The sequence below is a fragment of the Mesoplodon mirus genome (assembly GCF_964341445.2).
Source record: "Mesoplodon mirus genome assembly, chromosome: 15".
In the NCBI taxonomy this organism is placed as follows: domain Eukaryota; kingdom Metazoa; phylum Chordata; class Mammalia; order Artiodactyla; family Ziphiidae; genus Mesoplodon; species Mesoplodon mirus.
In genome coordinates, this window is record NC_138991.1 from 29,220,976 (window position 1) to 29,242,452 (window position 21,477).

The 21,477-nt window shown below is 38.8% G+C and overlaps 1 protein-coding gene across 1 annotated transcript in view; it reads left to right on the forward strand.

Annotated features, from left to right (window-relative positions):
* EBF4 (EBF family member 4) overlaps window positions 1–21,477 on the forward strand; it is a gene marked incomplete at its 5' end in the record, with an annotated part of 55,496 nt that overhangs the window by 11,741 nt on the left and 22,278 nt on the right. Inside the window, 2 exons of the mRNA XM_082644655.1 lie at window positions 1,246–1,319; window positions 2,353–2,421. Coding sequence (XP_082500781.1) covers window positions 1,246–1,319; window positions 2,353–2,421 — 143 coding nt within the window. The remainder of the gene's footprint in view (window positions 1–1,245; window positions 1,320–2,352; window positions 2,422–21,477) is intronic.

Genomic DNA, 21,477 nt, shown 5'->3' on the forward strand with positions numbered 1-21,477 from the left:
GGAGCCCTGGAGAAGGAATGGCACCAGAGCTGTTCCCCCTTGAGGCAGGGAGGCCAGGATTCTGTCCCCTGTATTGGTCAGTTACAGGCTGGGGACCACTCCCAAGGGGAGAGTGTAATCTTCCAGATATTTTCAGGGGAAGCAGCTCCTGTCTGCTGAGAGCAGTTCTCAAGAGAAAGCCCTTAGCAGCTAATGCTACCCACAGCTGGGGGTTGGGTGCACTGGTCCAGGAGAGGGGACTGAGTGGGGCCCCAGAGCTTCCACTGCAGGCCCTCAGTACCTTGCTGACTTGAAAAGACAAGAGAAGGAGGCTCAGGGACCAGCATGAGGAGCTCGGGGCAACTGAAACCTGAGTCAGCCCTGACGGACTGTGCAGCCACAGGGCCCCAAGCCTCAGGCTTTTCAGAGGGGTTGTGTGCCCTGGTAAAAGAGCAGGGCTGAGTCTCAGATGTGAAAATCAGTGGCCTGCAACTTGAGGTGGAGACTTGGGCTTTCCCACACAGACAGTCTTCCAGCAGCCCTCACCCAATCCCAGGGCAGAGGAAGAAGTGGTATGTTTCTAGGAAGCCTGTGGTCGCCATGGTGTGGGAGGCAGACCAGGCAGTGGCAAAGTGGGATTGCATGGTCAACAAGTGTGGAAGGGGTTGGAGAATGTCCAGAGAGAGAGGGACCCACAAATAAGGGATGGCTGCGAGGCACAGAGGTTATAAGGTGGAAGCCAAATGTGTGGTTTGGGAAGCTCACTCCTTGCTTCAGGGCGGAGGAGAAGCTGGGGGACTGGCTGGGGGTGGGGGGTGGGGTGGTGGTGGCTGATCCAGCAGTCCAAGAGGGAGCCACTGGCCTGGCCTGCGGAGGTGATAGGGGTGGGGAGAGGGGCCAAGGAGCCGGCAGGGCAGCCTGGAGGGACAATGCTTGTGAGAACCGTGGAGGTTGGAGTGTGTCTGCCCTCCCAGCAGCCTGACCTTGGTCATTGTGATCTGGGGACCTCCCTGCCCCTGAGCAGAGCTGGCTCCGGAAAGGGCTGCCTGTGGACAGACAGAATCTGTAGACCTCATGCCACTCTTGCCCATTCTGATAGTGGTCCTGGTTTGGGAAGCCAGGTTCCCAGCTCCCTCTTTGCATTCCTGGGCTCCCAGAGAGAGTTGGAGGGTGTGCTCTTCCCTGGGAGCAGGGCCCAGCTGCCCCTCCACCTGGCCTTGAGAGGAGCCTCCTTCCCCTCCAGCCTGCGCACTTCCCCTTCCCCAGGCCATCATCTACGAGGGGCAGGACAAGAACCCCGAAATGTGCCGCGTGCTACTCACCCACGAGATCATGTGCAGGTGAGAAGGGCTAGGTCACCTGCCCCTGGCCTCTTGGCCCGACCCCTACCACTGCCACCAACCCCTTCCCCACTGATCCCCAGGGAAGCCTGGGGGTGGGGGTGATGAGGGAAGAGTGAGGCCCCTGGGCACAGTGCTGGCTGAGGAGGGGGTCCTTGAGGACCCATTAACCTGGCCTGTTTATGTGGCTTCTCCGAGTGTTTTTGTAAGAGAGGCCTCCTGCTGCTACTGGGAAGCTTAACTAATAAAGCTCTGGGGAGGGCTCGCTGGGAGATGGGGGCAGGGCCTGGGCCTCCTGGATTAGCTCAGAAGCTGGAGGAGGAAACTTTGCTGCCTCTTCTGTGAACTTCAGGACACCCCTGGGCAGGCAGGATGGGGAAGAGGGAACACAATGCTAGACTCCCCTTCCCCATTACCCCAGAGCTTGGCATTTCTAGGCAAGGGCTCCCCAGGAGATGTCAGCCAGGAAGGGTCCTCCGAGGCAGCTCTTCATACACGGAAAAGAAAATAGTGTTCAAAAATCTGGTTGGGACAGTGGCTACCCTTGGGAAGGGCAGTGACCAGGAGGGAGCATGAGGGGGCTTCTGGGGCGCTAGTCACATGGTATTTCTTGGTATGGGTACTGGTTACATGGGTGGGTTCACTTTGTGATAATTCATGAGGTGCATGCTTACATTGGAGCTCTTTTCTATATGTATAAAACGTGTACAGAGAGAGTAGGTGGTCAGCAGCCTGCCCTTTCCTGGATCCTCCAGGAGCAGCATGCCTTTGGGACAAGGGTTTCTTGGCCAACCTTATCCCCAGGGATAAGGGCTCTCCAGGTCCCTGTGTAGGACCCTCACCGCCTGTCTCCCCCAGGCCCCTGAGAGTGAGCCCCTCTGGCCCAGGGATTCCATACTCAGAGACAGGACATCAGCATCCTGACACACCACACACACACACACACACACACACACACACACACACACACACGCTGTAATCTCCCTCTCCTTCACCCCCTTCCTCCTTCCCTCCCTTCTCATCTTTCCTTCAGCCGGTGCTGTGACCGGAAGAGCTGTGGCAACCGGAATGAGACACCCTCAGACCCCGTCATCATTGACAGGTACAGACCGGGGGAAGAGGGCCTAGCAGCTGCAAGGCCAGGGCAGGCTGGGATCAGCCACAGAGCACGGTGGCACCCACCACCCTGTTGGTGGCTCTGAGCAGAGAGAAACTGTCCCCTGACTGAAGCCCCTGGTGGCAGACCTTCTGGGGCTGGGCATAAGAGTTGTATGTCCTGAGGGAAGGAGCTGGAGAGGGCAGGGGTGGAGGGTGGTAGAGGCTGCTGGGCTAGAGAGGCTGGGAGGGCCTGGCAGGGAAGCGGGCTCTAGTCCTGGTGCCTGGTGCCTCTGTGCTGTTTGACTTGACTTCTCTGATCGTCCGTTTCCTTTGTTTAAAAAATAGGGAAATACTTAGCAAGCTTCAATCATAAGATTGTCAAGGTGATGCATATGAAAATGCATTCTCCCACCATGATTTTTTAAAATTATTTTATTTCTTTTTGAATAGGAAATGCATATATAAGGTACAAAATTTGAAAAGTATAAAAGAGTAAATAATGAAAAGTATGTCTGCCCCACCCCGATGTATAGCATACTGTACACAGTCTTTTGTACTTACCTTTTTATTTGTAACAATGTATCTTAGAACTCATTCCATATTGGAACCTAAACCCTGCCTTGTTCTCCTTTTAGTAGATTAAACCATTCACAATGTACTAAAATTCAAGTTTAGGAGGGTTGACAGCAAAGTCTCCCACCTCTGCTGCTGACTCATCCATTGCCCTCCAAATAAGCAAGCATTATTACCAGTTTCATGGGTATCCTTCCTGAGATAGTCTGTGCAAGAAAATGCAGACACAAGCAGTCTCCTTATTCTTTTTTCTACTGCAAAATATTCCGTTGTATGGATGGACTATAATTTCTTTAGTCTCTATTGCTGGACATTTTGGCTGTTTTCATTCTTTTTCAGGGACAAAATATGCTGTAGTGGATTACTTTGTCCATGTGTCACTTAGCACATGTGTGAATTTATATAAAGGATATTACTAGAAGCAGAATTTCTGGGTCAAAGGAGATGTGCATTTGTACTTTTGATACTTATTGCCAATTTGTCCTCTGTAGAGATTATACCAATTGATATTGAGAATGCCTATTACCGTATTCTGGCCGATTAGTATGTTGTTTATTCATTCAACAAATAATTTTTTAACATCTATTGTTAAATGTTAACATCTACTGTTAAAATGGATCCTGTGCCAGGGTCTCTTCTATATGCTGTGGATTAAGCAGTGACCAACACAGACAAAAAGCCTTGTGTCGATGGGCTTACAATCTAGTAGGAGAAATAGACATAAACTAACTGAATAAAATGTACAGCGTGTTAGATAGTGATAACAGCTAAGGAGAAAAAGAAAGCCATCAGGAAAGATCAGAGAGTGCCCAGGAAGGGGCTATTGCAATTTTAGAGTATTTAAGGAAGGCCTCACTGAAACAATGACATTTGAGCCAAGACCTGAAGGAAGTAAAGGAGCGAGCCAAGTATGAATCTGGGAGAAGAATGTTCTTGGCAAGAGTGTACTTGTTGTGTTTTAGGAACAGCAAGAAGGCCCAGGTGACTGGAATGATGGGGACAGTAGGAGATTAAGATGTCAGAGATACAATGGGTGGGGCAGGAGGAAGGCCAGACCATGCAGGGCCTTGTAGGTTGCATGTAGGCCATTCTTGTAAACCATTGTAAGGACTTTGACTTTTATTCTGGATGACATGGAAGCCAGTGGGGGTGTCTGAGAAGAATGATATGACCTGATTTATATTTTGACAAGTTTTTAACTCTAGCTCCTGTGTTGAAGATGACCCGCAGGAAGCAAGGGTGGAGACAGGGAGATGAGTTAGGAAACCATAACAATTATCCAGGAGAGATGATGGAGACTGCAACAGAGGGGATGTTATAGAGAAGTTTGTAAGAAGTGGTTGGATTCTGGATACACTTCATAGGCAGAACTGACAGGATTTGTTATGGAAGGAGAGACAAGGTGACAGGGTGAGAGAAGTCAAAGACGGATCCAAGGTTTCTGACCTGAGCAACTTTAAGGGATGGAGCTCCTATTTACTGAGAAGGTGGAGATTTCAGGAGAAGCAGGCTTGGGAGGAGAAGTCCAGGAGTTTGGTTTTGGACGTATGACATTTAAGATTCTTGCTAAACCTCCAGGTGGAGATTTTGAAAAAGAGCTGAACACATGAGTGTGGCTCTCAAGGGGAAGGTCCAGGCTACAGATGTAGATTTGAATCAATGAAATCATTGAGGGAACGAGTGTTGAAAGAAAACATGAGAGGTCCGAGAACTGCATTCCGAGGTGTCCAGTGTTGAGAGGTCATGGAAATGTGTAACCAGCAAAGGAGAATGAGAAGCAGCTGCCAGTAAAGTAGAAGGAAAATCAGGGGAGTGGAGTCCCAGAAGCCTAGATAGAAAAATTATCCCAAAAGGAGGCAATAGTCAACTGCATCAAATGCTGCTCATGGATATGATAAAAGGACTAAGGGTTAATCATTAGATTTAGCAATGTGGGGGACATTGGTGACCTCAACAGGAGCCATTTCAGTGGCAAAAGGGGCAGAATTCTGATAGGAGTATGTCTAAGAGAGAATGGGAGAAGAGAGATTAGAGACAGTGACTAAAGGAACTCTGGACTTCCACCCTAAAGGGATCAAAGAAACAGGATGGAACAGGGTGGTGACAGGAGCACAGTGTAAGGCCAAGAAAAAGATATAGCTTGTTCAGATGCTGACGACAAAAACCCAGTAGGAAATGGAAAATTATGATGCAAGCGTTAGAAGGGAGAATGGCTGAAGCAATGTCCTCTAATCAGCGAAGGGCAGGGTTTCTCCTGCACACGTGGAGGACTGGCTTTAGCTGAGAGCACAGATGTTATCCATGGAGGCAGCAGGGAAGATAGAGAAGCTGGACGTGGGTAAATGGGAATATCCAACATAGGAGCTTACGGATGTGCTTTTCTGATTGCTTTGTTTTCTCAGTGAAGTAGGAAGCAGGGTCAACAGTTGAGGATGTGGATGGAGAGGGAGACACTAGGGCATGAAACAGTTGTCCAAGAGAGTGAGTGGACCATGGAAATGTTCTGTGATTGCCAAGTGGCACTAAGGGCCCACCTAAGATCTGTGGTCATAAATTTATTTATTTTTAAAATTTATGTATTTGGGGCCATGCCACGCGGCTTGCGGGATCTTAGTTCCCCAACCAGAGATTGAACCTGGGGCTTTGGCAGTGAAAGCACCGAGTCCTAACCACTGGACCATCAGGGAATTACCTGTGGTCATAAATTAAAAGTGAGCAATTTGCCTAGCCCTGCTGAGCTGCACAAGTGCAGGTGCAGAACAGGTGAGTGGTTGCATATAGCCAGAGTTAGGGGTTTGCTATGTGAATACGATGAAACATGAGAGGGCAAGAGAGTGGAAAGTGTAAGCAAGGGGTGTTTACAAAAATGGAACAAGGAATTTAAGCTCAGAAAGGAGAGGACTATGGGAGAGTGAAGAGAAGGCAGGATGAATGGAACATAGGTTTTGATGGGGCCAAGAATCACTAGAGTTGAGGTACTAGAAGGGGTTGGAGCTGGTGGTTAGGGAGTGGGTTGTCTGTAGGTAGGATTATTCGGAAATTCCGTTTATTGGTAATGTGTGGCCAAGGGAGGGTAGAGAGAAGGTCATTGGAGGAGAGATACTCAAGGAATGGAGAGAAGAATGTGTTGGGAGAATTATCTATTTACATTGATACTGAAATCACCAGGAATTATGATTGATTTTAATGATTGTTAATAGATCCTAGATACTGATCCTTTGTCAGGGAAGTGTATATCAAGTAACTCAATGTAGTTGAATTTATCGATATTTTCCTCATGGATTTCATTCTGCATTTTGTTTAAGAAACCTTTCTCTATGCTGAGTCATAAAGATATTCTCCTACATTTTCTTCTAAAGATTTCACAGTTTTTCTTTGTACATTTAGGTTAGTAATCCATGTGGAGCTAATTTGGAGGCATGGTGTGAATTAAGGTATCAATGTAATTATTTTTATTTATGAATCACTAACTATTCTAGTATCATTTATTAAATAACTCGTCCTTTCTTACTGAGCTTCAGTACCACCTATGTCCTAAATCAAGTTTCCTTCTATTTGTGTGTCCGATTCTAGAGTCTGTGTTTTATTCTCTTGATCTATTTGATAATCTCTGTGCTAACATGGCATTGTTTGAATCACTCTATCTATATAAAAATAATACAGACAAGCGTGTAGGGTAAGGTTCCCAACTTCTCTTGTTCTTCAGGGAAGAACTGACTATTTTGGCCTTTTGTACTTCCATATAAATTTTAGAATCCATGTAGAAAGTTCCACATCAACACACACACACACACACACACACACATCTTTGGGGGTTTTGTACCGTTAACTTATACATCAGTTTGGAGGAGAATTCACATCTTTATGCTACTGAGTCTTCCTATCCATGAATATGGTTTATCTCTCCATTTATATAGATCTTCTTTAAAGCCTTTCAATAAAGGTTTATAATTTTCTCAGTAAAGTCTACATACACTTATTTTTTTCATTCATTCACTCATTAAGTAAATATTTATTGAGCATCTACTATGTACCAGGCACTGTTCTAGGTTCTAGGAATACCACAGTAAACAAAGCAGACAAAAATATCCATATTCATGGACAGAGAAGACACTGGGGAGATGGGCAATAAACAGTAATTATAAGTATGTTAGATGGTGATAGGTGGGAAAAAATAGAGAAAAATAAAACTGATCAGGAATTTGGGGGTGGGGGAGGTGTGGTTTTAAATGGAGTGGTCACAGTAGGCCAAATTAAGAAGATGGAGTTTGAGGAAGGACTTGAAGAGGTGAGGGAATGAACCATTCAGTTGTATGGGTAGCTTATTTCTAGGTACAATTTATATTTTGTTGTTATTGTAAATTATATCTTTTGCTATGTTTTCTAAGTCTTTGTTGATAGTATAAAGAAATACGATTGATATTTGCATGTAGATATTTGTCTTTGGATTTCTTTTGTTTTGTTTTTTCTATAGAGACAGACATGTAAAAAATGACTTTTGTTTTTCCTATCCAATCCTTTTGCATTTTATTTATTTTTCTTACATTACTGCACTGACTAGAACCTCAAGTACAACCTTGAGAAAATAAGGAGTGATAATGGGCAGTCTTGGCTTGTTTTTTATTTTAAAGAAAATGCTTCCAGTGTTTCACCATTTAAAATGTTGCTAATTGTAGCTATTTGGTAGCTAGACTTCATCAAGTTAAAAATGGTTGGTATGAGAGTTTTTTAATTTTTGGTTTTTGGGCTTTTTTCATGAACAGATGTTGAATTTCACGTGTTGTTTTTCTCTACATGTATTGAATTGATCATATGGCTTTTCTCCTTTAAACTGTTAATGTACTGAATTTCATTAATGGATTTTCTGATACTGAACTACTCCTGGTATAAACCTAGCTTGATGATGATTTACTATCTTCTTTAAATGCTACAGGATTTGCTTTGTTAATAGTATTTAGGATTTTTGCATTTATGTTCAACACGATTAGCTTGTAATTTTCTTTTCTTACAATGTCCTAGTACGATTTTGACAGTCCGTGGTATGAGACCCTTAAATAATTATATGGTGCATGTTCTTTCTTTTACTATTTGCTGAATGAATTTGTATTAGTTTGTAATGATTTGTTCCTTGAAAATTTGTTACAATTTGGTTTTAGTTTGTGGGGTTGAGGAGGAGAGAATTTTTAAGTCATTTATTCATATTTTCATGGTCATAGGACTATTTAGGCCTTTTATTTCTTTTTTACTCTATTTTCATGAGTTACATTTTTAAAGGAATTTGTACAATGTGCCTAAGTTTTCAGATTTGTTTCCGTAAAGTCGTTCATAATGTTCTCTTATCTTTTTGATCTCTGCTGTATCTTTTTAAAAGATATTTATTTATTTGGCTGCCTTGGGTCTTATTTGCAGCACATGTGCTCTTCATTGTGGCTTGCTGGCTTCTCTGTAGTTGTGCCGCGCAGGCTCAGTAGTTGCGGTGCGTGGGCTCTCTAGTTGTGTTGCGTGGGCTCCAGAACACGTGGGCTCAATAGTTGCGGCATGTGGGCTCTCTAGTTGTGGTGTGCAGGCTCCAGAGCACGTGGACTCAGTAGTTGCAGTGCGTGGGCTTAGTTTCCCTGAGGCAGATGGGATCTTAGTTCCCCAATCAGGGTTTGAACCTGCGTCCCCAGCATTGGAAGGTGGATTCTTTTTTTTTTTTTTTTTTTTTGCTGTACGCGGGCCTCTCACTGCTGTGGCCTCTCCCGTTGCGGAGCACAGGCTCCGGACACACAGGCTCCGCGGCCATGGCTCGCGGGCCCAGCCGCTCCGCGGCATGTGGGATCTTCCGGGATCGGGGCACGAACCCGTGTCCCCTGCATCGGCAGGCGGACTCTCAACCACTGCGCCACCAGGGAAGCCCTGGAAGGTGGATTCTTAACCACTAGATCACCAAGGAAGTCCCTCTGCTGTATCTTTAGCTGTAAACCTTTTCCATTTCTGATATTAATTGTTTGTATCATATCTTTCTCCTTGATGAGTTTTGCTAGCAATTTTTACTTTTATTTGTGCCTTCTAAAAACTGACAGCTTTATCAATCTTTTTCTAATGTTTGTTTCACATTACATTAATTTTTGCATTTATCTTTATCATCTCCCTTCTTAGTTCTTTGGGTTTATTTTGTTGTTCTTTTTTAATTTCTTAAGTTGGATGTTTAGCACATTAATTGTTGACCTTCTTTACTAATATAATCATTTAAGGATATGACATTTCCTTAAAATACTGTTTCCTCTATGTCACATTATTTTTTTTTATTTATTTATTTTTTGGCTGCTTTGAGTCTTAGTTGCAGTATGCAGGATCTTCATTGAGGCATGCAGAATCTTTTTGTTGAAGCATGTGGGCTCTTCGTTGCAGCGCACGGGCTCCTCTCTAGTTGTGGCATGCGGGTTTTCTCTCTCTAGTTGTGGCATGTGGGCTCCAGGGCACAGGGGCTCTGTAGTTTGTGGCACGTGGGCTCTCTCCTTGAGGTGCACGAACTCAGTAGTTGTGTCAGGGGGGCTTAGTTGCCCCGCGGCGTGTGGGATCTTAGTTCCCCGACCAGGGATCAAACCCTCATCCCCTGCATTGGAAAGCGGATTCTTTACCACTGGACCATCAGGCAAGTCCCTATGTCACATTATTATATCTCATATTTTCATTATCAGTTCCAAGGATTGTTAAATTTGTTATGATTTCTCTTTTAATACATGGGCTATTTAGAAGTATGTTTCCTTATTCTTTATTTTTAAATTAACTTTATGAGGTATAATTGATATTCAATAAAACAGGCATAAGGCATACAATTTGAAAAGTTTTGACATATGTATACACTAATGAAACTATCACCACAGTTGAGATAGTGAACATATCTTTCATTCCCAAAAGTTTTCTCATGCTCCCCCCTGGAATCTCTCCCTCTCTCCCCTTACCTCCATCCTCAGGCAACAGTTGATCTGCTTTATGTCATCATAGATTTGTTTGCATTTTCTAGAGTTTTATGTAAATGGGATGATACAGTATGTGCTTTTTCTTTTGTCTAGCTTCTTTTGCTCAGCATAATTTTTTTGTGTTATCCATTTTGTTACATGTATTAATAGTTCATTTCTTTTTATTGCTGAGTCATATTCCATTGTATGAATATAGCAAAATGTGCCTTCATCTCTTGATAGACATTTGGGTTCTTTCCAGTTTTTGTCTATTATAAATAAAGCTTTATAAACATTTATGTACAAGTCCTTATATGGACAAGTGCTTTCATTTCTCTTGGCTAAAATAAGTAGGAGTAGAATGGTTGTATATGTATATGTGTATGTGTATGGTTAAGTATATGTTTAACTTCATAAGTAGTCGCCTATTTTCCAAAGTGGTTGTACCATTTTATGTTTCCCACCAGCAGAGTGTGAGAGTTGTAATTCCTCTACATTCTCATCAGCATGAGAATGATCTCTGTTTTTAATGTTAGCCATCCTAATAGATGTGTAGTGATATCTCATTATGGTTTTAATTTGCATGTCCCTAATAACTAATGATGTTGAACAACTTTTCATGTGCTTATTTGCCATCCATATTTTTTTGGGGGGGGGTGTTTGTTCACCCCTCCCTTTTTATAGGGTTATTTTTTAATTACTGAGTTGTGGGAGTTCTTTATATACTATGGATAAAAATCAGATAAATATTTTGCAGAAAATTTTTCCCAGTCCGTGGCTTGTCTTTTCATTCTCTTAACAGTGTTTTTGAAGAGCATGAGTTTTTAATTTTGATAAAGTCCAAATTATAAATTTTTTCTTTTGTGTATTGTGTTTTTGTTGTCATAGCTAAAAAATCTACCTAACCCAAGGTCACAGAAAATTTCCCCATTCCTCTATAAGTTTTGTAGTTCTAAGTTTTACATTTAGGAGTAGGAAGCATTTTGAGTTAATTTTTGTAGATGATGAGAGGTATAGATTCAAGACGTCTTGTTTTGTTTTGAAATATATATTTGTTTTGCAATATACACATATATATATATATATATTTGCAATATATATATGTTCCAGCACCATTTCTTTTAAACTTTGTAAAAAATCAATTGTTTATATATGTGTGGGGTTATTTCTGGCCTTTGTTCTGTTCCATTGATTCCTTAGTCTAGCTTTTATGCCAATACCACACTGTTTTGATTACTGTTGCTTTCTAATAATTCTTGAAATCAGGTAATATAGGTCCTCCAACTTTGTTTCTTCATTGCAACTTTTTTCTTTGCATTTCCATATAAATTTGGGCATCAACTTGTCAATTTCTACAAAAAAAATTCTATTGAGATATTGATTGGGACTCTGAATCTCTAGACTAATTTGGGAAAATTGATATCTTAACAATATTGAGCCTTCCAACCCATGAACAAGGCATATCTCTCCATTTATTTAGATTTTCCTCAATCTCTCTCATCAATATTTTGTAGTTTTTAGAATGCAGATCTTTCACATCACTTGTTCAGATTTATCCTTTAGTATTTCTTTACTTTGATGCTATTGTAAATGCTGTTTTAACTTTCAATTTCCAACAGTTTATTTATGATATATATAAATATGAATTTTTGTATAACTGATTCTGTAGCCTGCAGCCTTGCTAATCTCACTTATTAGTTCTAGTAACTTTTCAAAGAGTCCAACAGATTATCTTTATAGACAATCATGTCATCTGCAAATAAAGACACTTTTATTTATTCCTTTCCAATCTGGATGACTTTTATTTATCTTTCTTGCCTGATTGTACTGGCTAGACCTTCCAGTACAATGTTGATAGTAGCAGTGGTGAGGATGGACACTTATCTTGTTCCTGATCTTAGGTGGAAATTACTCAGTCTTTCACTATTATGTATGTTTTTTATGTATGTATGTATGTATGTATGTATGTATGTGTGTGTGTGTGTGTGTGTGTAGCTATAGGTTTTTCATAGATGCCTTTATCAGGTTGAGGAAATTCTGTACTATTTTTTGTTACTGGGGGTTTTTATCAGAAATTGGTATTAAATTTTTGTCAAGGGCTTTTTCTGCATCTATTAAGATTTTTTTTTAATTTAATATGATGAATGACATCAGTTGGTTTTCCGATGTTAAACCAACCCTGCATTTCCCAGATGAGCCGCACTTGGTCATGGTGTATTATCTTTTTAATATATTGTTGGATTCAATTTAATAAAATTTTGTTTAGAGTTTTTGCATGGTCATGATGAATATTTGTCTTTAATTTTCTTATAACTTTTTTGTCTGGTTTTGGTATCAGGTGTGCTGATATACTGGCCTATAGATTTAGTTGGGAGGTATATCCAGCTCTTCAGCTTTTGGGAACATTTTGTGTAGAATTGGTGTTACTTCTTCCTTAAGTGCTTGGTAGAATTCACCAGTGAAGCCATCTGAGCCTGGACTTTTCTTTGTGGCAAGTATTTTAACTATAATTTCAATGTCTCTAATAGAATAGGCTATCTACTTTTTCTAGAATGAACTTTGGTAATTTGTATCTTTCAAAGAATTTGTCCATTTCTTATAAGTTGTTGAATTTGTTGTCACAAATTTGTTTATAATATTCCCTATCCAATATCTCTAGAATCTGCAGTGATGTCAGCACTCCCATTTCTGATACTGGCAAATTGTGTCTTCTTTTTTCCTGATCAGTCAGGCTACAGATTTATCCATTTTATTGACCTTCTAAAAGAACCTTTTGGTTTCATTGATTTTCCCCATTGTTTATCTATTTCCTATTTTGATATTTATTAGTTCCTTTCTTCTGCTTATTTTGGGCTTAATTTCCTCTCCTTTTTCTGGTCTCCTAGAGTAGAAGCTGAGGTCACTTATTTAAGACCTTTCCTTCTGTCTAAAACGGACTTCTAGTGCTATGCATTTCTCCCTAAGTATTGCCTTAGGGTCATACCACAAATCATGATATGTTATGTTTTCATTTCCATTTAATTAAAAGTACTTTCTGGGGCTTCCCTGGTGGTGCAGTGGTTGAGAGTCCACCTGCCAATGCAGGGGACACGGGTTCATGCCCCGGTCCGGGAAGATCCCACATGCTGCAGAGTGGCTAGGCCTGTGAGCCATGGCTGCTGAGCCTGCGCGTCCGGAGCCTGTGCTCCACAACGGGAGAGGCCACAACAGTGAGAGGCCTGTGTACCGCAAAAAAAAAAAAAAAAAAAAAAGTACTTTCTGATTTCCCTTTTGAGTTTTGTTTTAACCCATGCGTTATTTAGTTTCAAAAAGTTTGGGGATTCTCTTAGGATATTTCCATTACTGGTTTCTAATTTAATTCACTTGTCAAGGAATATATACTTTGTATAACTTGAATCCTTTTGAATCTTTTGAGACGCATTTTATGACCCAGAATATAGCCTGCCTTGATAAATGTTTTGTGTGCACTTGGGAAGAATGTGTATTCTGTTGTTGTTGGATGGAGTGTCCTATAAATATCAAATAGGTCACGTTAGTTGATAAGTGTTTTTTGAGTCTACTATATCCTGGCTGACTTTTTGCCTATTTTTTTTTTTCTGTTATTGAGAGAAGGGTATTGGAATGACCAACTATTATTGTAGATTTATCTATTTTTCCTTGAGGTTCTATCAGTCTTGCTTCATATAATTTGAAAAACTGTTATTAGGTACATAGATATATAGGATTATTTTATGTCCTCTTATTTAATTGATCCCTTTATTATGAATCCATAAAATCTACTTTGATATAGTAATATAGCCATTCAAGCTTTCTTTTGACTAGTATTAGCATGATAAATCTTTTCCATCCTTTTACTTTTAATCTATTTGTGTCTTTATATTTAACATGCATTTCTTTTTTTTTAACTTTTTTTATTGCAGTATAACAGAAATACATGCAGTTTGGGAAAAGAAAAATTGCTCATTTGTAATTTTTGTTAAATTAATGATGTAAATACTCTCTTAATGGTTAATTTTAAGCTACCAACAGTTTGACACTTGACTTACAAATTCCTGTTTAACAATTGGCCCTCATGAACTAGCGTGAACCAGCTTTAGCACACCACTACAACATGTATACAGAAAAATGTACAAATCATTAGTTTATAGATCATTGTATATCAGCAAAGTGAACACACCTACCACCCTGGTCAGTAAATATAATTATACCTTTCTTTCTTCCTTAAAGGTGACCACTGTCCTAACTTCTAACACCATAGCTAACTTACTTTTGAGATTTATTTTATTTTATTTAAGGGTGATTTATTTTACTTAAGGGTGGCAGTGGGAATAGTCATAGATTTCTAATACAAACCAAATACAAAAATCAAACAACCGTAAGAATAATGAAAATCTAAATATGAAAAGCTAGTCTTTTAGGAGAAAAATAAGGAGACTATCTTTTTTTTTTGGCCAGTGGTAATGGATATGTAAGGGTATTGACAACAACATTGGAATAGCAGAGGAATTGAAAATGCTATACATTGATCAATGGGAAACTAGCTAAATTAATTATATTGCATATACACAATAAAATACCATGAAGAAAGCAAACACATATATAGTCTTTGGTTGAACCATATACCATTCTAAGTGCTGTACATTACATATACTATCTCACATAATTTCCCAACAATACTACTACTATCCCATTTTACATATGAGACAAGAAGTTAAGTAACATGCCCAAGATGACACATATTTTTTTTTCTGTCATAATATTGACATTCAGTCCAGTAATCCTCCACTGTAACAGCTCCTTTACTTTGCAGTGAAAATTGATTTGTATATATTTTTTGCCTCTGAGTCCTTAACATGCAATTTTTATAGTCAGCATGTCATTCAGTTTTTCATCTGATCTGATAATCTCTGCCTTTTAATTGATATATTTAGACCATTTACATTTAATGTGATTATTGATATGATTAAGTTTGAGTCTATCACCTTTATATTTGCTTTCTATGGTGTTCGGTCTCTTTTTTGTTCTTTTCCTTTTTTTCTACTCTTTTAGATGATTCAGGTATTTTTTTATTATTCAATTTTATCTCCTTTGTTGGTTTATTAGCAAAATTCTTTATTTTGTTATTTTAGTAATTGATTTAGGACTTAAAGTACACATCTTTAACTTATTGCAGTCTACCTTCAATTATACCACTTCGTGCTATTGTCTTAAATTTTATTTTTATATATGTTCTATAATCTACAGTACATTGATATTATGTTTGTTTCAACAGTCAATTATTTTTAAAGAGACTTAAATTATATGAAAAATATCTTATATTTGCCCATGTAACTATTTCTATTGCTCTTCATTCTTTTCCATAGATTCATATTTCCATCTTGTATCATTTTTCTTACACCTGAAGGGCATCCTTTAACATTTCTTGTAATTTTTTGAAAGATATTTTCACTGGGTATAGAATTATAGGTCGGCAGTAGTAGTAGTAGTTGTTGTTTTAAGATGTTGCTCCACTGTCTTTTCTCTTGCATTCCCAATAAGAAATCTGATACCATTATTATCTTTATTCCTGTGTACATATTTCTTTTATCTTTGGCTTCTTTAAATTTTTTCTTTATTATTCATTTTTAGCAACTTGATTATGATGTGCTTTGTTGTAATTTTCTTCATGTTTCTTGTGCTTGGAGTTCATTGATCTTTTTGGATCTAGGAGTCTACCATTTTATATATGCCCATTTTTTCAAGATTATTAATTGTGTTGTTCAGGTCTGTATTTATTTATCTTTGTCTGCTTGACCTATTAAAAATTGAGACATGAGGTTATAATCTTGCACATGAACTTTCAGCTTACCTTTGTGGGTTTCATCAATTATATCCCACAAAGATAAACTGAAATTTCATGTGGAAGATTAATAAAAAATTAATAATATATATATATAGACTATTTTGTTAAATGTGGACAGGTTTTAAAATCTTATAGCTTCCTTCTGGATTGAACCTTTTATCAGCATTGATCCTTTATTTCTAATAATAGTTTTGCTTTAAAGTCTACTTTATCTGGTATTCTTTCTTTCTTTCTTTCTTTCTTCCTTTCTTTTCTTTCTTTCTTGCCAATCCCTGAGGCTTGTGGGATCTTATTCCCTGACCAGGGATTGAACCCAGGTCCTCAGCAGTGAAAGCGCCAAGTCCTAACCACTGGACTGCCAGGGAATTCCCTATCTGATATTATTTAAAGGATCTCTCAACTTTTGGTTATATTTGCCTCATATACCTTTTTCCATCCTTTTATTTTCAACCATTATGTGTCCTTATGTTTCAGATATTTCTCTTGTTTTTTTTTTTTTTTTTTTCTGGCGGTACGCGGGCCTGTCACTGTTGTGGCCTCTCCCGTTGCGGAGCACAGGCTCCGGACGCGCAGGCTCAGCGGCCATGGCTCACGGGCCCAGCCTCTCCGCAGCATGTGGGATCTTCCTGGACCGGGGCACAAACCCATGTCCCCTGCATCAACAGGCGGACTCTCAACCACTGCGCCACCAGGGAAGCCCCAGATATTTCTCTTTTAATAGTATATCACTGGGTTTATTTTTTTTTAATCTAGTCTATTTTTTAACTGGCAAGTTTATCCATTTACCTTATTGAGATTATTGATTTATTTCAACTCTTTTCTACCATCTTGCTTTGAGCCTTCTATTTGTTCCACTTCCATGTTTCTTTGTTTTCCTTTCTTGCTATTTAAAAAAATAAATTGAATATTTTATTTGATGTAGTGTATGTATTTCTTATTCAGTTTTTCCATTTACTGGTTTAGAAGTTTATTCACTTCATTTCTATGCTTTTATTTATTACCCTTGACATTTACTATATACTCTTAACAAAATTGTAATTCCTTTCCTGACTAATACTAGGATTTTTGACAGTGGTGTGCTGGAGCTGGCTCATACTGGTCCATAGGAGCTAATTGTTAGCATCTCTTCTCAACTCCATATTTAATGACATCATATTGGTAGCTTGAAATCAGCCATGGGGGAAACATATATATTTATAACCATGGAAATCAACAAACATTATAAATCAGGGTTTTTCTCCCCCAGAAGTGGTTGTTAAACATTTACCAGCACACCACTGATCTTAGACTGTTTTATTACCCCTGTCCCATTTATAAGCCATGTAGCACAGAAATTTAATTCTTTTAAAATTCCACACATTGTTATTATTCTTCTTGTTATAGATGAACAGTTTTTCTTTAGATTTACCAAATTTTGCTGCTCTTCTTTTCCTTTGTGCATCTCACAACTTCCTCTGGGGTCATTTTCTGTCTTTCTGAAGTACATCTTTTAAAAGTTTGTACTTTAGTGAAGGTCTGTGTTGGTAAACAGCATGCTCACTTTTTTTTTGCTATTAATGTCTTTATATCAATCTCATTCTTGAAAAATGGTTTTCCTGGGAATATAATTCTAGATTGATAGTTTTTGTGTGTTTTTTTTATTTAGCAATTTGAAATTATTTCCATTGTTGCTGCTGAAAAGTACAGCACAAACTAACACAACATCCTCTATTTGATAGTTCCAATATCTAAACTCCTTGGGGTTCTAAATCTATTGTTTATTACTTCTGCTGACTCTCATTCATGAAGCTTGTTCCTTGGTTTGGTGCTTTTGTTATTATTGTTGAAGTAGTGATAATTTTAGCTCATATTTTGTTGAACCATATTGGGTCCAAAATGGGGTATGCTTTCATCTGGAAGGATTTGTGTTTGATTCTAACAGGAACAGGGGGTGCTACCAACCTGGGACCTTTCTAGGTTCCTCAGAGGATCCAGGACCCTCCTCTGAGGTGTCTCTGTTCTCCATCCCAGTGTTTATATTGGCATTTGCTACCACTACAACCCTAATATTTGTGTTAGCTTATAGTTCATGGTTTCCACTCAGATTTCAACTCACTTGTTTTTGATTTTTAATATCCTTGGAGATTTTCCTTACCTTTTAGATAAAAGCACAGGATCTAGTTATAATGGGAAGGCACTTCAAGATATGTAGTCTGCCATAATGCTGGAAGAGGAAATCATCCATTTGGAATTTACCCTGGTGAAAGGTAGGAAATATGGGTCCATCTATATATATTTTTTCTGATAGCTGCTAGTTGTCCCAACAGCAATTACTGAATAATCCATTTTCTCCCACCAATTGTAAATATCACCCATGCTATAGTATAAATGTAATTGCATGTATTTCTGAACTTTCCATCCTATTTTATTATACCTACTATCTATTTATTCATATGGAAATATGATGCTTTTTTACTTTTTATACAATGTTTTGGTAACTGGTAGATCTAGTACTCTTTCTTCATTACTCTATGTCTTCCCAACTATTCTTAATCATATTTTTCATATTAACCTTACAGTTAGATTGTCAAGGTTACCAAAGAATTACTTCCTCGTGTCATTTTTTAAATTATGGTAAAAAAAAAAAACAACCACATAATACAAAATTTGCCATCTTTACTATTTTTGAATGCGCAATCCAGTATTATTAAGTATATTCACATTGTGGTGCAACAGATCTCCAGAACTTCTTGCAAAACAAAAACTCTATACCCATTAAACAACAACTCCCCATTTTCCCCTTCCGTAGTCCTCATAGCCACCATTCTACTTTCTGTTTCTATGAATTTGGCTACTTTATACATATATACTTATACCTCATATAAGTGGAATCATGCAGTATTAGTCTTTTTGTAACTAGCATAGTGTCCTCAAGTTTCATCCATGTTGTAGCATGTAATAGGATGCTACATGTTATGTGTATTTCCTTCCTTTTTAAAGCTGAATAATATTCCATTTTATGTATATACCACATTCATCTATTGATAGACATTCAGATGCTTCCATCTCTTGGCTACTATGAATATGAGTGTGAAAATATCTCTTTGAGACCCTGCTTTCAGTTTTTGTGGATATATATAACCAGAAGTGGGATTGCTGAATCATATGATTGTTTTTTAAATTCTTTGAGGAACACTATACTTTTTACCATGGCAGTTGCACCATTTTATAATCCCACCATCAGTGCACAGGTTTCTAATTTCTCCACTTCCTCACCAACACTTGTTATTTTCTGTGTTTTTTTACATTTTTATAGTAGCCCCCCTAATGGGTGTGAGATGATGTATCATTATGGTTTTGATTTGCATTTCTCTAAGGACAAGTGATGCTGAGCATCTTTTTAGATGCATGTTGGCCATTTATACGTCATCTTTGGAGAAATGTCTATTAAATTCCTTTGCCCATTTTTAATTGGGTTATTTGTTGTAGTGTTGTTGTTGAGTTGTAGGAGTTCTTTATATATTCTGGATATTAACCCCTTATCAGATATATAATTTGCAAATCTTATCTCCCATTTTGTAGGTTACCTTTCTACTCTGATTGTGTGTCATTTTTATGGAGACCGTGTTTAATCCAGATCACCCTAGGTGGAAATGAAATCTTTATTATGCTAAGTCTTGAAGGTGCTATGTAAAATGTAATTCATTTATTGTGTGAGTTGCAATAAGGAGTGTTGTTCAAGCCTGCTATTTCCTTGTTGATCTTCTGTCTAGTCATTTTATCCATTATTGAAAGTAGGGCATTGAAATCTGCAACTATTATTGTTGAATTATCTATTTCTTCCTTTGGTTCTGTCATTTTTTGCTTCATGTATTTTGGAGCTCTATTATCAGGTGCACATATGTTTATAATTGTTACTTCTGATAGATTGACATGTTTATAATTATAAAATATCTGTCTTTGTCTTATGTAACAATTTTGTCTTAAAGTTTATTCTGTGTGATATTAATATAGCTGCTCCAGAAATTTTTGGTTAGAGCTTTCTTAACCCTTTTCCAAATCTTTTCCAACCTTTTTATCATCAACTTATTTCTATCTTTGAATCTAAACTATATCTCACATAGACAGCATATAGATAATGTTTTTAATACATTCTTCCAATTTTTGCCTTTTAATTGGAGTGTTTAATCCATTTATATTTAGTGTAATTACTGATAAAGTAGGATTTATGTCTGCCATTTGCTATGTTTTCTATCTGTCATATATATAGTTGCTCTATTCCTCCATTACTGCTTTTTTTCTTAGTGGTTGCCCTGGGAATTACATTCGGTGTCTTCATTTAGGACAATCGATTCCTTTTTTAATTTATTTTATTTATTCTTGGCTGCATCAGATCTTAGTTGCGGCACGCAGGATCTTCGTTGAGGCATGCGGGATCTTTCACTGCAGCATGTAGGCTCTTCATTGCAGTGTGTGGGCTTCTCTCTAGTTGTGGTGGCAGGTTTTTCTCTTCTGTAGTTGTGGTGCTCAGGCTCCAGGGCACATGGGCTCTGTAGTTGTGGTGCGCGGGCTCCAGAGCAGGTGGGCTCTGTGGTTTGTGGCACGCAGGCTCTCTCGTTGAGGCACGTGAGCTCAGTAGTTGTGGCATGCAGGCTTAGTTGCCCTGCAGCATGTAGGATCTTAGTTCCCTGACTAGGAGTAGAACGCACATCCCCTGCATTGTAAGGCAGATTCTTTACCACTGGACCACCAGAGAAGTCCCTAAGACAATCTATTTTAGATGAATATAAACTTAATTTCAAAATTAAGTATACAAGTATATAAAATAATATATAATGGATTCCATATATAGCTCCAATATAGCTCCATTCCTCCTCCTCTCCTTGTCACATCCTTGTCAATCACATTATACCTTTACACATTATAAGCCCATCAACACAGTTTTATAATTACTGCTTTCTGATGTTTTCTTTAATAGATTTTATTTTTAGAGTAGTTTTAGGTTTACAGAAGTTGTGAGTAAAAAGTACAGTGTTTGGAGCTTCCCTGGTGGCGCAGTGGTTGAGAGTCCGCCTGCTGATGCAGGGGACACGGGTTCGTGCCCCGGTCCGGGAAGATCCCATGTGCCGCGGAGCAGCTGGGCCCGTGAGCCATGGCCGCTGAGCCTGCGCGTCCGGAGCCTGTGCTCCGCAACGGGAGAGGCCACAACAGTGAGAGGCCTGCGTACCACAAAAAAAAAAAAAAAAAAAAGTACAGTGTTCCATGTACCCCCTGCCCCCACACATGTGCAGTTGTATTTTAAATTAGGTAGGAAAACAAAATATTTACAAACAAAAATGCATTTATAATGTCTTTTATATTTACCTGAATAGTTAACTTTTACCAGTATTATTTATTTCTTCATGGGGATTCGAATTACTGTCTTGTGTCCTTTCATTTCACACTAAAGGACTCCCATTACTATTTCTTATAGGAAAGATCTGTTGGTGATGAATTTTTTCAGTTTTGTTTATCTAGAAATATCTTAATCTTTCATGTTTATTTAATTTTGTTTAATTTATCCTTCATGTTTGAAGGATAGGTTTGCTGGATATAGAATTTTTGGTTGACAGTCATTTTCTTTCAGCACTTTATATCATCCCACTGTCTTCTGACCTCCATGGTTTCTGCTAATAAGTCAGTTGTTAATCTTATTCAGGCTCCCTTGTACATGATGAGTTGC